Here is a 15,100-nt window from a genome sequence, read left to right on the forward strand (position 1 = left end):
CTGCTTCTTGGGGAACAAAGAACTGGGGTGAAACATTACAGTGCAGAGCAGATGATCCTGGAATAGGATTTAAATTGAATCATCTTTCAGTTGACTGAGGTCACCGAATCTCTATTTAATAGAGATCTGAGCAGGTCAGCTTTTTAGAAACGGGTCTGCATCCCTGGGCTTTGCACGTTCTGAGGTAGAACAACTGTATAGCGCCAGGCATGAAGGAACTGGGTCAACAAACAAAAGCTGATGACAGACTCCGCTTCCCAGACAAAGGAGCATTGTCTCGTGATTTTGGGGGGGGGGAAAAGGAAAGGCATACTGTATTTTTACAGATTATTAATGGCTTCTCTTCCAAGTATATTCTATGGAGCTTTTTAAAAAGAGAAAGAGATGTATTTTTGATTTGGTCAGGGAAGACGAAAAAGGGACTCTTCTTTCTCTTACCACTGTAGTTGGAAGTGGATCTCAAGATCCCTAGACCTACATAACGAAGAGGCCAACATCCAATGTACTTTCTTATTTTTAACATGTTGCAGTATATGTATTAATTTATAAAATGTTTTTTTTTTACCAGGAAGTAATACATTGAGAGTTGCCTCTCGTCTTCAAGTATGTCCTGGGCACAGAGTTATAATGACAAGTACATGGTTACAAATACATAGTTACAATGAGTGAAAAGTGTTATACATTATATACAAGACATTGCATGCACAGTTAAAGATAATATATATTATAGGCGTACGTAACAGTTGCAGACCAGATTAAAATGTGAGACAGCTTTAGTTTTGTAGTCCAGCTTTGTGTTTTTTCAGTTTAGCTTGTTTGTTAAATGGTTTTAATTATGGGTTTAATTGTACACAAGGGGAAGACTGTAGGAGAATGAAAATCTAAAAAAAAACAAAAAAAGGGGGGGGGGGGGAAATGTTGCCCACATAGAAATAACACATAAGTTGTTCCTCTTACCTCCTGTGGTTTTATGATTTCTTTATCTATAGGACACTGTGGTATTTCACAGAGATCGCTACAAAAAAATAAAAAAAGTAGCGGAAAATGTATATTAATTCAACTTATATTTTTAACACTTCAGCATTTATCTATGCATATCATATCTTAATTACGATTCCCCTTACGCTATAAGTTTTTTTTAACCCCTTCATATCTGTAGGATTTTGGTTATCGTCGTCATCTTAGGGGCCCAATGTTTTACGGTATCCAAACTCAAAAGAGGGGCCGAGGTCTACGTTCCTACAGCCTCTGGGGAAGGATGAGGGGGATATATATAGGTGGTGTACAGCACTGCTCAACCTTAATATTCAAATATTGTTGGTAAAAAGTGGTGCATGGGAAATAGTTACATAGTAGGTAGGTTTGGTCAGAGATGACCAACAGAAAGAAATCCCATTAGTTTGCACTCAACTAAATTATAACTCTGAGTATAAACAGATATGTATCAAACCATATGGGGGCCAGAAGGTTTAAAAACACAAAACAAAAAAATATTTATTACTATACTAGCTGAGAGACCCGGCGTTGCCCGGGATGTAATGTTCCCGTTCCTCTCTCTCCTCCCCCCTCTCTCTGTTTGTCCCCCATTCACATCAATCCAGTCCCCCCCCTCCCTCCCTCCTTTACAGCTTCATGTAGCGTGTGTGCGTCAGTCACTGTGTGTTTGCTCGCGCGTCAGTGAGTCTGAGGCAGAAACACAAACACACACAGACTGACTGACGCACACACAGTCAGTGTGTGCCTCAGTCAGTGTGTGCGTGCGTCAGTCAGGCTTTGTGTGCGCGTCAGTCAGTGTGTGCGTGCGTGCGGCAGTCAGTCAGTGTGTGCGCGCGGGGCGTCAAAGGCAGGGGGGGGCGTCAAAGGCAGGGGGGGGCGTCAAAGGGAGGGGGGGGGCGTCAAAGGGAGGGGGGGGGCGTCAAAGGGAGGGGGGGGGCGTCAAAGGGAGGGGGGGGGGCGTCAAAGGGAGGGGGGGGGCGTCAAAGGGAGGGGGGGGCGTCAAAGGGAGGGGGGGGGGCGTCAAAGGGAGGGGGGGGGCGTCAAAGGGAGGGGGGGGGCGTCAAAGGGAGGGGGGGGGCGTCAAAGGGAGGGGGGGGCGTCAAAGGGAGGGGGGGGCGTCAAAGGGAGGGGGGGGCGTCAAAGGGAGGGGGGGGGGGGGCGTCAAAGGGAGGGGGGGGGCGTCAAAGGGAGGGGGGGGCGTCAAAGGGAGGGGGGGGCGTCAAAGGGAGGGGGGGGCGTCAAAGGGAGGGGGGGGCGTCAAAGGGAGGGGGGGGGGCGTCAAAGGGAGGGGGGGGCGTCAAAGGGAGGGGGGGGCGTCAAAGGGAGGGGGGGGGCGTCAAAGGGAGGGGGGGGGGCGCCTCAAAGGCATGGATTCCTCCCCCTGCATTTCCTGCAGTGGACAGGAGGGGGGGGGGCAGTGGACAGGAGGGGGGGGGGCAGTGGACAGGAGGGGGGGGGGCAGTGGACAGGAGGGGGGGCAGTGGACAGGAGGGAGGGGGCAGTGGACAGGAGGGGGGGGGCAGTGGACAGGAGGGGGGGGGCAGTGGACAGGAGGGGGGGGCAGTGGACAGGAGGGGGGGGGCAGTGGACAGGAGGGGGGGGGCAGTGGACAGGAGGGGGGGCAGTGGACAGGAGGGGGGGCAGTGGACAGGAGGGGGGGGGCAGTGGACAGGAGGGGGGGGCAGTGGACAGGAGGGGGGGGCAGTGGACAGGAGGGGGGGGCAGTGGACAGGAGGGGGGGGGCAGTGGACAGGAGGGGGGGGGCAGTGGACAGGAGGGAGGGGGCAGTGGACAGGAGGGGGGGGGCAGTGGACAGGAGGGGGGGGCAGTGGACAGGAGGGGGGGCAGTGGACAGGAGGGGGGGCAGTGGACAGGAGGGGGGGGCAGTGGATAGGAGGGGGGGGCAGTGGACAGTGACACACACACACACACACACACACACACCTCAGTTGATGCGCCCTTTCTCAGTTCCGTTTGGCGCCGGAGGTGGGGAGCGACACCTACCTCTACTTCCGGGCGCCGCCACCGTCTGACTCGGCGCCGCGAGGGAGGAAGGGGGTCCGCCATCTTACGCGCCGCGTGGCAGCTGCGGGAAGCGAGGTGATTTGGAGCGGGGAGGGGGGAGAGGTGATTTGGAGCGGGGAGAGGTGATTTGGAGCGGGGAGAGGTGATTTGGAGCGGGGAGAGGTGATGCCGCTGGGGAGGGGGAAGAGGTGATGCCGCTGGGGAGGGGGAAGAGGTGATGCCGCTGGGGAGGGGGAAGAGGTGATGCCGCTGGGGAGGGGGAAGAGGTGATGCCGCTGGGGAGGGGGAAAAGGTGATTTGGAGAGGGGAGAGAGGTGTGTGTGTGTGTGTGTGTGTGTGTGTTTTATTTATTTTTTTGGACCTTTGGCCCGTCACTCCGCCTCAGGCCAATGAGAGGTGTGGGGGGCGGGCCAAGGGGGTGGTGTGAGTGTGTAAGGCCAATGAGAGGTGTGCGGGGGCGGGCGGGCCAAGGGACCAATGAGATTGCCGCTAGGGACACCGGACATCCAGCAGGCAGGCATGCATGCAGGCAGGCAGGCAGGCAGGCAAACATACAGTGCTTTCACTAATATAGTATAAGATATATATACTAGCTGAGAGACCCGGCGTTGCCCGGGATGTAATGTTCCCGTTCCTCTCTCTCCTCCCCCCTCTCTCTGTTTGTCCCCCATTCACATCAATCCAGTCCCCCCCCTCCCTCCCTCCTTTACAGCTTCATGTAGCGTGTGTGCGTCAGTCACTGTGTGTTTGCTCGCGCGTCAGTGAGTCTGAGGCAGAAACACAAACACACACAGACTGACTGACGCACACACAGTCAGTGTGTGCCTCAGTCAGTGTGTGCGTGCGTCAGTCAGGCTTTGTGTGCGCGTCAGTCAGTGTGTGCGTGCGTGCGGCAGTCAGTCAGTGTGTGCGCGCGGGGCGTCAAAGGCAGGGGGGGGCGTCAAAGGCAGGGGGGGCGTCAAAGGGAGGGGGGGGGGCGTCAAAGGGAGGGGGGGGGGCGTCAAAGGGAGGGGGGGGGGCGTCAAAGGGAGGGGGGGGCGTCAAAGGGAGGGGGGGGGGGCGTCAAAGGGAGGGGGGGGGCGTCAAAGGGAGGGGGGGGGCGTCAAAGGGAGGGGGGGGGCGTCAAAGGGAGGGGGGGGGGCGTCAAAGGGAGGGGGGGGGCGTCAAAGGGAGGGGGGGGGCGTCAAAGGGAGGGGGGGGGCGTCAAAGGGAGGGGGGGGGCGTCAAAGGGAGGGGGGGGGCGTCAAAGGGAGGGGGGGGGCGTCAAAGGGAGGGGGGGGCGTCAAAGGGAGGGGGGGGCGTCAAAGGGAGGGGGGGGCGTCAAAGGGAGGGGGGGGCATCAAAGGGAGGGGGGGGGGCGTCAAAGGGAGGGGGGGGTGTCAAAGGGAGGGGGGGCGTCAAAGGGAGGGGGGGGGCGTCAAAGGGAGGGGGGGGGGGTCAAAGGGAGGGGGGGGGCGTCAAAGGGAGGGGGGGGCGTCAAAGGGAGGGGGGGGCGTCAAAGGGAGGGGGGGGGGCGTCAAAGGGAGGGGGGGGCGTCAAAGGGAGAGGGGGGGGGCGTCAAAGGGAGAGGGGGGGGCGTCAAAGGGAGGGGGGGGGGCGTCAAAGGGAGGGGGGGGGGCGTCAAAGGGAGGGGGGGGCGTCAAAGGGAGGGGGGGGCGTCAAAGGGAGGGGGGGGGCGTCAAAGGGAGGGGGGGGGGCGCCTCAAAGGCATGGATTCCTCCCCCTGCATTTCCTGCAGTGGACAGGAGGGGGGGGGCAGTGGACAGGAGGGGGGGGGCAGTGGACAGGAGGGGGGGGCAGTGGACAGGAGGGAGGGGGCAGTGGACAGGAGGGGGGGGGGCAGTGGACAGGAGGGGGGGGGCAGTGGACAGGAGGGGGGGGGCAGTGGACAGGAGGGGGGGGGCAGTGGACAGGAGGGGGGGGGGCAGTGGACAGGAGGGGGGGGCAGTGGACAGGAGGGGGGGGCAGTGGACAGGAGGGGGGGGCAGTGGACAGGAGGGGGGGGCAGTGGACAGGAGGGGGGGGCAGTGGACAGGAGGGGGGGGGCAGTGGACAGGAGGGGGGGGGCAGTGGACAGGAGGGAGGGGGCAGTGGACAGGAGGGGGGGGCAGTGGACAGGAGGGGGGGGCAGTGGACAGGAGGGGGGGGCAGTGGACAGGAGGGGGGGGCAGTGGACAGGAGGGGGGGCAGTGGACAGGAGGGGGGGGCAGTGGACAGGAGGGGGGGGCAGTGGACAGGAGGGGGGGCAGTGGACAGGAGGGGGGGGCAGTGGACAGGAGGGGGGGGGCAGTGGACAGGAGGGGGGGGGGCAGTGGACAGGAGGGAGGGGGCAGTGGACAGGAGGGGGGGGCAGTGGACAGGAGGGGGGGGCAGTGGACAGGAGGGGGGGGCAGTGGACAGGAGGGGGGGCAGTGGACAGGAGGGGGGGCAGTGGACAGGAGGGGGGGGCAGTGGACAGGAGGGGGGGGCAGTGGACAGGAGGGGGGGCAGTGGACAGGAGGGGGGGGCAGTGGACAGGAGGGGGGGGCAGTGGACAGGAGGGGGGACAGGAGGGGGGACAGGAGGGGGGACGCAGTGGACAGGAGGGGGGACGCAGTGGACAGGAGGGGGGGGCAGTGGACAGGAGGGGGGGGCAGTGGACAGGAGGGGGGGGCAGTGGATAGGAGGGGGGGGCAGTGGACAGTGACACACACACACACACACACACACACACACACACACACACACACACACACACACACACACACCTCAGTTGATGCGCCCTTTCTCAGTTCCGTTTGGCGCCGGAGGTGGGGAGCGACACCTACCTGTACTTCCGGGCGCCGCCACCGTCTGACTCGGCGCCGCGAGGGAGGAAGGGGGTCTGCCATCTTACGCGCCGCGTGGCAGCTGCGGGAAGCGAGGTGATTTGGAGCGGGGAGGGGGGAGAGGTGATTTGGAGCGGGGAGAGGTGATTTGGAGCGGGGAGAGGTGATTTGGAGCGGGGAGAGGTGATGCCGCTGGGGAGGGGGAAGAGGTGATGCCGCTGGGGAGGGGGAAGAGGTGATGCCGCTGGGGAGGGGGAAGAGGTGATGCCGCTGGGGAGGGGGAAGAGGTGATGCCGCTGGGGAGGGGGAAGAGGTGATGCCGCTGGGGAGGGGGAAGAGGTGATGCCGCTGGGGAGGGGGAAGAGGTGATGCCGCTGGGGAGGGGGAAAAGGTGATTTGGAGAGGGGAGAGAGGTGTGTGTGTGTGTGTGTGTGTGTGTGTTTTATTTATTTTTTTGGACCTTTGGCCCGTCACTCCGCCTCAGGCCAATGAGAGGTGTGGGGGGCGGGCCAAGGGGGTGGTGTGAGTGTGTGAGGCCAATGAGAGGTGTGCGGGGGCGGGCGGGCCAAGGGACCAATGAGATTGCCGCTAGGGACACCGGACATCCAGCAGGCAGGCATGCATGCAGGCAGGCAGGCAGGCAAACATACAGTGCTTTCACTAATATAGTATAAGATACACGTCTAGTTGAAATCCTTATTTAATTTTAAACTAATAAAAATCTCTAAAGATAGCGGTGACGGAGCAGGTCGGTAAATCCCCACATATGGGTGTATATATGTGAAACCAGTGTGGTATTCAATATACTGTCAGGGCGGTCCTGTAATGGGATAAATGTGCATATATTCAGAACTATTCAGTAAACGTCTGTATATGGTTAATCAGTTATATGCCAAGGGGCTTGGGAATTCCCAGCTGATTCTATTACATGCACTGACATATGTGTGCCCAGGACCGTCTAATATGCGTCACTATACAGATTGCATATATATGCCTTTAAAGTGTGTACTCCTCAAAGATAGGGCATAGTGCTCCATAAGAGTGCAAAGTGTCTATAGTGCGCTAAATATCACCCATTTCCGAGATGTAACTCGTGAGTAGGTGGGGATGCCTCCCGCTCCGTCTTCAAGCTCCAAAGAACTGGCTGACGTCATCGGTCTGCGCATCGCCTTACACCCGACGATCGTTTCACGCCGCTTGGCGCTTCTTCAAGGGGGGAGGTGTGTATCATTACTCCTCTTTGGTATGTATTTATACACCTCCTGGGGGCGGGATAAGGGCGTTTTTAAATGAACGCAGAGTCCCTATTCGTTAGTCTGCCTCAGTTAGGTAAACTGATTAGATGGCTCATATTGTTGTAGCCATTTCGATTGATAATGAATAGCAAAGCACAGAATTCAGAATGATTGGGTATTACATATGACTCTTAGTGCAGGTGACGTAATAGATAAGTATAGGAGTGCTACGTGCTTACATGCTTATACATATCTTGGGTCTAATATCTGTTTTGATAGCTATTTGGTTAATCCGTAGATATATTTGCAATTTATTAATTTTATATTGTTGAGATATATCTCTATCTCTGTTGCGGTTTGTATACATAGATTGCACAGAGAATATGTGGGTAGGTCTGTAAGCTGGCCAAAATAAGTGTAATGTCATAATACCATAATTACATACTGGTAGAAATGGAATAAAACATATAGTGGTATACTGTTTGGGGTACATACATATGTCCCTTAATGTAGGGTGTAGGAATGACCTCTGCCTGGTTAGACCGCCCAAAAGGGTCAATGCGGTCTTGCTAGTACTTAATATATTTAAGCTAACTACCGAATGGTCTATTAATCAGTTTTCCACTATATGTCTACCAGATATGTATACATACATATGGTCATCCTTAGCCCATTTGAGCATCAGATGATCCAGTAGTTTGCAGCATAGTTGACAAATGGGATGAACATGTTTATATATATATATATACACATATACATATATACATACATATATCTATATACACATGCACATACACATACACATATATACACACACATCTACATAGGGTACTGGTGTGAGTGTAGGTGTGACATCTATCTGTTTAGTCCGCCCAAAATGGTCAATACGGTCTGGCTGAATATTACTGCACCGACACACTTTATTCGAGCAAATACCCAGTATGTACCTGGCAGATACCTGGAATGCGCCGCTCCTCACCTCTGACAAGCCCCGTTGCGTTTGCCTTCCAAGCCTGGGTTCATGCCTGGCTGACGGGCGGCTGATATGTTAAATGATAATGATTAGGATTTAATAGGCTGCAATGCTTCGCGTGTCTACCAGATGGCATAAATTCATGAATTGTAATGCAGTATATATATATATACTGTGCAGTATTGCAGCCAGCGGGAATAAAATGCTTCAATCCCTGCCTGGAAAATACCTCAATGCACTCGGGCAGAAAACAGTCACAAACCTCAATACACCCGGGTATACCCGAATTCGTGGGACTAGCCGAGCTCGAATAAAGTGTGTCGCCAGTGTAAGTATATCTGCCCTCACTATGTTCAGATGATGTTCTGAATTCTGTGCTTTGCTATTCATTATCAATCGAAATGGCTACAACAATATGAGCCATCTAATCAGTTTACCTAACTGAGGCAGACTAACGAATAGGGACTCTGCGTTCATTTAAAAACGCCCTTATCCCGCCCCCAGGAGGTGTATAAATGCATACCAAAGAGGAGTAATGATACACTCCTCCCCCCTTGAAGAAGCGCTAAGTGGCGTGAAACGATCGTTGGGTGTAAGGCGACGCGCAGACCGATGACGTCAGCCAGTTCTTTGGAGCTTGAAGACGGAGCGTGAGGCATCCCCACCTACTCACGAGTTACATCTCGGAAATGGGTGATATTTAGCGCACTATAGACACTTTGCACTCTTATGGAGCACTATGCCCTATCTTTGAGGAGTACACACTTTAAAGGCATATATATGCAATCTGTATAGTGACGCATATTAGACGGTCCTGGGCACACATATATGCCAGTGCATGTAATAGAATCAGCTGGGAATTCCCAAGCCCCTTGGCATATAACTGATTAACCATATACAGACGTTTACTGAATAGTTCTGAATATATGCACATTTATCCCATTACAGGACCGTCCTGACAGTATATTGAATACCACACTGGTTTCACATATATACACCCATATGTGGGGATTTACCGACCTGCTCCGTCACCGCTATCTTTAGAGATTTTTATTAGTTTAAAATTAAATAAGGATTTCAACTAGACGTGTATATATATATATAGTAATAAATAATTTTTTGTTTTGTGTTTTTTAACCTTCTGGCCCCCATATGGTTTGATACATATCTGTTTATACTCAGAGTTATAATTTAGTTGAGTGCAAACTAATGGTATTTCTTTCTGTTGGTCATCTCTGACCAAACCTACCTACGAAGGATGAGGGGGAACACATTGAAATGGAAAGCTCACCTCAGACCTGAAATGCATTTCTCACAGAACCTGTGACCACATCCTGTCTGGTGAGGATTGTGAAGGACGTGGTGGCAACTGGCACACTTGTATCGTTCTTGTAATTTTTCAACAAACGTGTATTGGTGTTTGGGCTCGAAGTCCAGAGAGGTTCCGGCGCTGGAGATCTGCCGTGCGAAGGCCACTGGGAGAGAAGGATCCTCAAAAGCCATGGAGGAGTTCCAAGAACGCTGGCAATGACATGAAAGTTACAGCGTGACTTATCTGCTGCACAAGTAACCAGCAGTCTAAGTGTGATGTTGCTATAGGAATGTATTCTCACGATTCAGGGGGAGCATAAAGGGAAAAAAAGACAACAACACACACAAAATCTAAGTGCAGATGATAGTGCAGGGATGTGTTAATAACGGCTGTGTTCTTGGCTCGTATGTACAGCCTACTCGCAACATGTTAGATGTTTCAAAGCAACTCCAATACTGTGGCAAGCTATTCTTTAGTACCAGGAGAAGATTAACACCAACCAGGAAACTTAGGAGAGTAGTACCTCAATTGTAGGAGAAAAACGTACCAGTAGCTTAGACCAGTGAGTATAAAAATGTTATATTTAAGAGTGTAAAAAACGCACTAACAATATGCAAAATAAAAACGGGCACGTAACACTAACAAGGGTAATGGGAGACGTCACTTGATGTTGCTGCTCACCACATCCTCGGTTAGGACGCCCGTCACTTGTGGAGACCCTCTACGACCAGTTGCCTGCTTGATGTTTGTATTAGCATCCTCCGCTCTGTCGCGTCCCTGGGGGTCCTACGTCACATCCGATCTGGCTTCAGTGGTTCACAAGCACTCTGCAGCGCGTCTACCTAGTGCTCCATCACTACTGGGTACTCCCACTCAACGCGTTTCGCCAATGACAAAGCCGTGACCTGGATTGGCGAAACGCTTTCAGTGTTATGTGCCCGTTTTTATTTTGCATATTGTAAGTGCGTTTTTTACACTCTTAAATATAATCTTGTTATACTTACTGATCTATGCTACTTATATGGGTTTCTCCTACAGTTGAGGTACTTCTCCCCTGAGTTATTATTATTTATTATTAGCTTCCTGGTTGGTGTTAATCTTGTCATGGTACTAAAGAACAGCTTGCCACAGTTTTGGAGTTGCTTTGAAACATCTAACATCTTGTGAGTAGGCTGTACATATGAGCCAAGAACACAGCCGCTATTAACACATCCCTGCACAATCATCTGCACTTAGATTTTGTGTGTGTTGTTGTTTTCCCCCTTTATGCTCCCCCTGGATTTTGAGAATACAGTTCGACGTTTTGGGACCAGTGAAGACAGGTCCTACCAGAGGGTCTGAGCAGAGAGTTACAACTTTATATTTCACTTTTATCTTTGCACTTTATTATATTTTTATATTGAATATAATTACATTTTTCACTTTAAAAATAGTGATCACCCTGTGTTTAGCGCCTAAGTAAGATCACTTTAATGGTGCTATGGGTATAATACTTATTGTTTAATTCGTAGCCCTTTGAGGGCCGGAGGGGTCGTGTTGCCCGAGAGACACGGCCCCTCCTGTACAGTGTGGTAATGGGACCGCGGGGCCAATTTTTGCTGGACAAGGAAGAGTCCTCGTCCTCCTCCATTACCTCACTGGGCAGAGCGCATCCTGCGCTCCATGGAAACATAGAACGCGATATAAGTAACATAAAAAAGCCTCCGTTGGGCCTGATGTAGTCACTGCGTTATGGGGCCTCCGGAGTGCCAGTCCCCACGATGTTGTGACTACATCCTCGGGCACCCAACAGGCTAATAATCTGCCTATTATATACCAAAAAATAAATAAAGGATGTTGGAACATGGGTTACATTTGGAGGCGAGCTGCTGAGATCCAGAACAGGACAGGCTTTCAGCAAGGCAGAGCGGGAAGAGTGAAGTGCTACCTTCTGTGCAAGTACTGGAGAGAGTAGGGCATGTAATACCAGGGGTAGTCAGGGGAGCGTGGATTCCCGCACAGTACGCCCTGGGTGCCCTAAGAGGGTGATGTAAGATGGGTGCGGAGCTATAGCTGTCCTAGTCCCTTGAGGCAGATAGTGTGAGGCAACTGGGAGGCTTAGCCTGTTAACTAGTCCAGGGACCATGGCCCAGGGCCCGCACTATGAGTGGCCAAAAGTAGGAGACGCCGTACCTTAGGGAGATGCCCGGTACACTAGCCAGCACCCACATAAAACACACCACAGAGTACTTGCAGGAACCGTCAGCGAGTGCGGTGCACAGAGAAGAAGTTCTGCCTAGCCTGGGGTATGCCATACATCATATCAGTGGGTAAAGCACAGAGAAAAAGTATGGAGAGAGCGTTTAGTGAGCAGTTTGAGTATAGTCAGTGTCTAGGAACGAGTTTTGCACTAGACACTGAGAATAGCAGTGATATACATTTGGAGGGCTCATCAAAGATGGCGCCCGTCACTACATGTTCTGTGACTGTGAGACTGTGAGACTGTGAGAGAAATGTGGAGGGAGATGTGCAGGGGTTTGGCGCCAAATCCAGATCCCCTGCAAAAGGAGCGGAGCAGCACGAAAGCCGAAAGCCCACCCACCTGCGCTGTGACTGGCCAACAGACAAGGCCACGTCACACCGAGAGGAGTGCCCCACCTCTTGTTTCCACCAGAGGGAGGGGGCACAAGGAGAGCCAATCAGGAGCGTCCTCCCCAGCGAAGGGAGGGACAGGAAGTGAGAGCGAGGAACTTCACTTTCATCTGACATTCACAAAGAGAGGAGCTGAAACACTGAACTGTTCCACCCCTGAACTAACTATGTCAGAACTGAGCACGACGGTCTTCCAACTCCCAGGAGGCTTCCTGGTGGTGGATATCGAGGGCCGAGAGTACCTCCGGTGCCTGTGCGTCCTTTGCAGGACACCCGGAACGGCCGCAAGCACCAAAGCCCGATGCCCTCAATGTGGCACTTACTACATATGGCCTAATGAACCGTGGCCCATGCTGCAGACCCCTCGGGGTGCCTCTCCGGGAACCCTAACGGTGGTGGCGGAGACAGCGGACGAGGCTGCCCTAGTTCCCTGTACTACTACTGAGGTGGGAACCAAGGCCCAGCTGACTATCGAGCCGAGAGAAACTCCGGCGGAGAAGAGCTCGACCGCAGTGGAGGTACCGGAGCGGGCCCGTTTCGTACCGCTAACCACTGGCGGGGCCGCAAAAGACCCAGGTGAATCCCTAGCGGAGGATCCGACCAAGTCGTCTTCAGAAGAAGAAGATGGCGCATCATCGGTGGCGATGCGCCAGCTGTAAGAAAGATGGCAGTCCACTTACCGGAGAAAGGGCGCAGACGAGTCCGGACTCCCCCGACGGCGAGCGCTGGTGCGGCCAGAGGCCCGTAGAAGTCCCACGGCCGTGGTGACTCCCAGTGTGGCGGAGACGGCGTCGGAGATGGATCCAGAGGGACCAGAGTACATCAGCCTGCAGCGGAGCGGTAAAGAGACTCCACCACCCCCTTACTCCCGCCAGGCGAAGACAGACCCTGCAGAGGACGAGAAGTAGAGGCGTGCGGCCTACTTACTCGTCCGCGGACCCGATGATCCACCACCGCCCCTTCCGGTCCTCGACGCACTTCCGGTGCTTGACCATGGAGCGGATGGGAATTCTGAGGGCGGTAGCGATGACATCACTTCCGGGTCCCACTGGAAACGAGGCCCGGGAGCACTGTTCTCCCCGCGGAGAGCAGCTATGGCCGCTGCCATGGCCACCTTGCGAAGCCAAGGTCCTTCCCGAGGATCACGGGGCTCAGCAGAGAGAGCAAGCAAGAAACTGCCCACTGGTCGCGGGATTACCCGCTTGCTGGACAATGATTTGGACATTACCCCAGCCCCAGCCCCTAGCGCCATTACCCCGGCCACTGCCCCTGCCCTGTCACGAGTCATGACACAGGGACCTAGCGGGGATAAATTGAGTAAGAATCCCAAGTACTACAAGGATTTGCGGGATGGGGAACTAAGTGACGAGGGATCTGATGGGGAGGTAACATATGATACTGTGATGCGTATGCCTAAACATGTACCTTTTTCTCCTGTGTCTAGAGGGAGGGCCCAAGGGTCCCATACTACTGCGGAGGCCGGGCCGGTAAGCAAGGTGGTTTCCAAAAGGTACCCCACCATCCACATAACCGCACGAGGTAGACGCAGTTGCTCACACTCTACTGAGGCGATCACGCCCGGTGTCTCATCACAAGCCGAGTCAGAGACAGGTACTTCTACTAGCCCCATGTCAGAATACGAGCACCGTGACAAGTGGTGGGCACCCCTGTACACTGGGTACCACAAAGGTATGGACCGCACCAGGTTCATGTTGATCAGGAACATAGTTGATCATTGGTGGGCGGTAGGTGCCTATACTCCCGAGGAGGTGGCGGATGAGTTAGAACACAGATTTCAGGAGATAGAGCAAGGGATCATCCATCCTAAGGGGCCTAGCATATTGTATGATGACATTGCTCCTGCAGAACCAGAGCTTTGGGTACTGCAAAGCAGGGCGGGTCCTTAGAAACTGCCCAAATTGAGCCGAGCAGACAGGGCCATAGTGTTTAGGTTTAAGCAGTCCCATGGGTACGAATACCCTTATGTGCCTGAACCCATAATGAGGGACATAGAGGAGAACAGAGATGGTTGGCTCAGAGCGGCCGTACAAGAATATTTGAGAACCAAGTTCGTTAAAATAGATTACTACAATGAAGATAAGGTCAGTGAGGTAGTCCAGGCCTGGAGTGTGGGTTGGTGCATAGATATGCACAGTGTGATATACCGGCCGGAGTCTGGGTCGGTGCAACTACATTACCATAACTGACCATAATGGGAGGAAGGTACGGAAGCCTGATCCAAAGCATTATCATTAAGGGTTCTCCCCGTTGGGAGTAACCGTACTGTTGTACGCCACCTGGTGGGTGGCTCAAGAAGTATCATAAATTGCAATGTGTGTTGTTTCCCAGCTTTGTTCACCGCAGGATGGTGCTGCTAAAGTTAGGATCAAGTGGGGACCATTGGATTCCACCTGAGGGAGAGTGTAGCCCCGGTAAGAAATGGGGGCTATATATCTTTCTCCTACTTGTGTAAGTCCTGTTAAGGGCAGGCCGCCAGTAGTTATCATGCGTTTTTTCTCCACATTAAGCCCTGCCTTGAGTGATAGAGGCAGGCCCCTGACTCTGTCTGCTGGTCTGAGACAGAGAGGAGGTCCTGGTGACATCATGAGGGGTGGGGCTGTCTAGATTTAGTGGGCCGTTCCTGTAAGTGACAGTTAGTTATGTCCTGGGGGCTGAGGAGTGAAGTCTAGTCTGTTGTAGTAGTTCAGTTCTGTTCTGTCCTGGGAGCAGAGAGTGCTGGAGCAGAGAGAGAGAGATGGTCTGGGAGTTTGAAGGAGGCAGGAGAGGAGACGCTCAGCACCTTTATTAGAGCTGATAGCACTATAGTGCTGTGGACCAATGCCCCTCACCCTGCTGAGGGGGTGAGGGGGGGAAAGATCTACCCTCGCCCTGAGAGTATATCCTGGTGGTGGGGGTTGGGTATTGAAGCCCCAAACAGCCCATCCTGCTAGGGTACAGCCTGGAGGAGAGGAGTGGAGGGATATACCTGTACATTTGGAAGCACTGCTGCACATGAAGTGCTGCTGCTGCTGTGTGCGATATTAAGGACAATAAAGACATTGCTGTTCTATATAAGACTGTGTGAGATTGGAATCTCTCGCCCTGGGACCAGGGCTTTCTC

At 53.6% G+C, this 15,100-nt stretch overlaps 1 protein-coding gene across 2 annotated transcripts in view; it reads right to left on the reverse strand.

Annotated features, from left to right (window-relative positions):
• Window positions 1-15,100, reverse strand: part of TRAF5 (TNF receptor associated factor 5) — a 56,651-nt gene that overhangs the window by 23,855 nt on the left and 17,696 nt on the right. Inside the window, exons 2-3 of one of the 2 annotated variants that reach the window (XM_075595699.1) lie at window positions 9,328-9,557; window positions 958-1,015 (exon numbers count right to left, since the gene is read on the reverse strand). In XM_075595699.1, coding sequence (XP_075451814.1) covers window positions 958-1,015; window positions 9,328-9,539 — 270 coding nt within the window. In that variant the 5' untranslated portion in view covers window positions 9,540-9,557. Of the gene's footprint in view, window positions 1-957; window positions 1,016-9,327; window positions 9,558-15,100 lie in introns of those variants that run through there. The other variant, XM_075595700.1, reaches the window with a different exon arrangement.

The sequence above is a fragment of the Ascaphus truei genome, chromosome 4 (genome assembly GCF_040206685.1).
Source record: "Ascaphus truei isolate aAscTru1 chromosome 4, aAscTru1.hap1, whole genome shotgun sequence".
Taxonomy (NCBI): domain Eukaryota; kingdom Metazoa; phylum Chordata; class Amphibia; order Anura; family Ascaphidae; genus Ascaphus; species Ascaphus truei.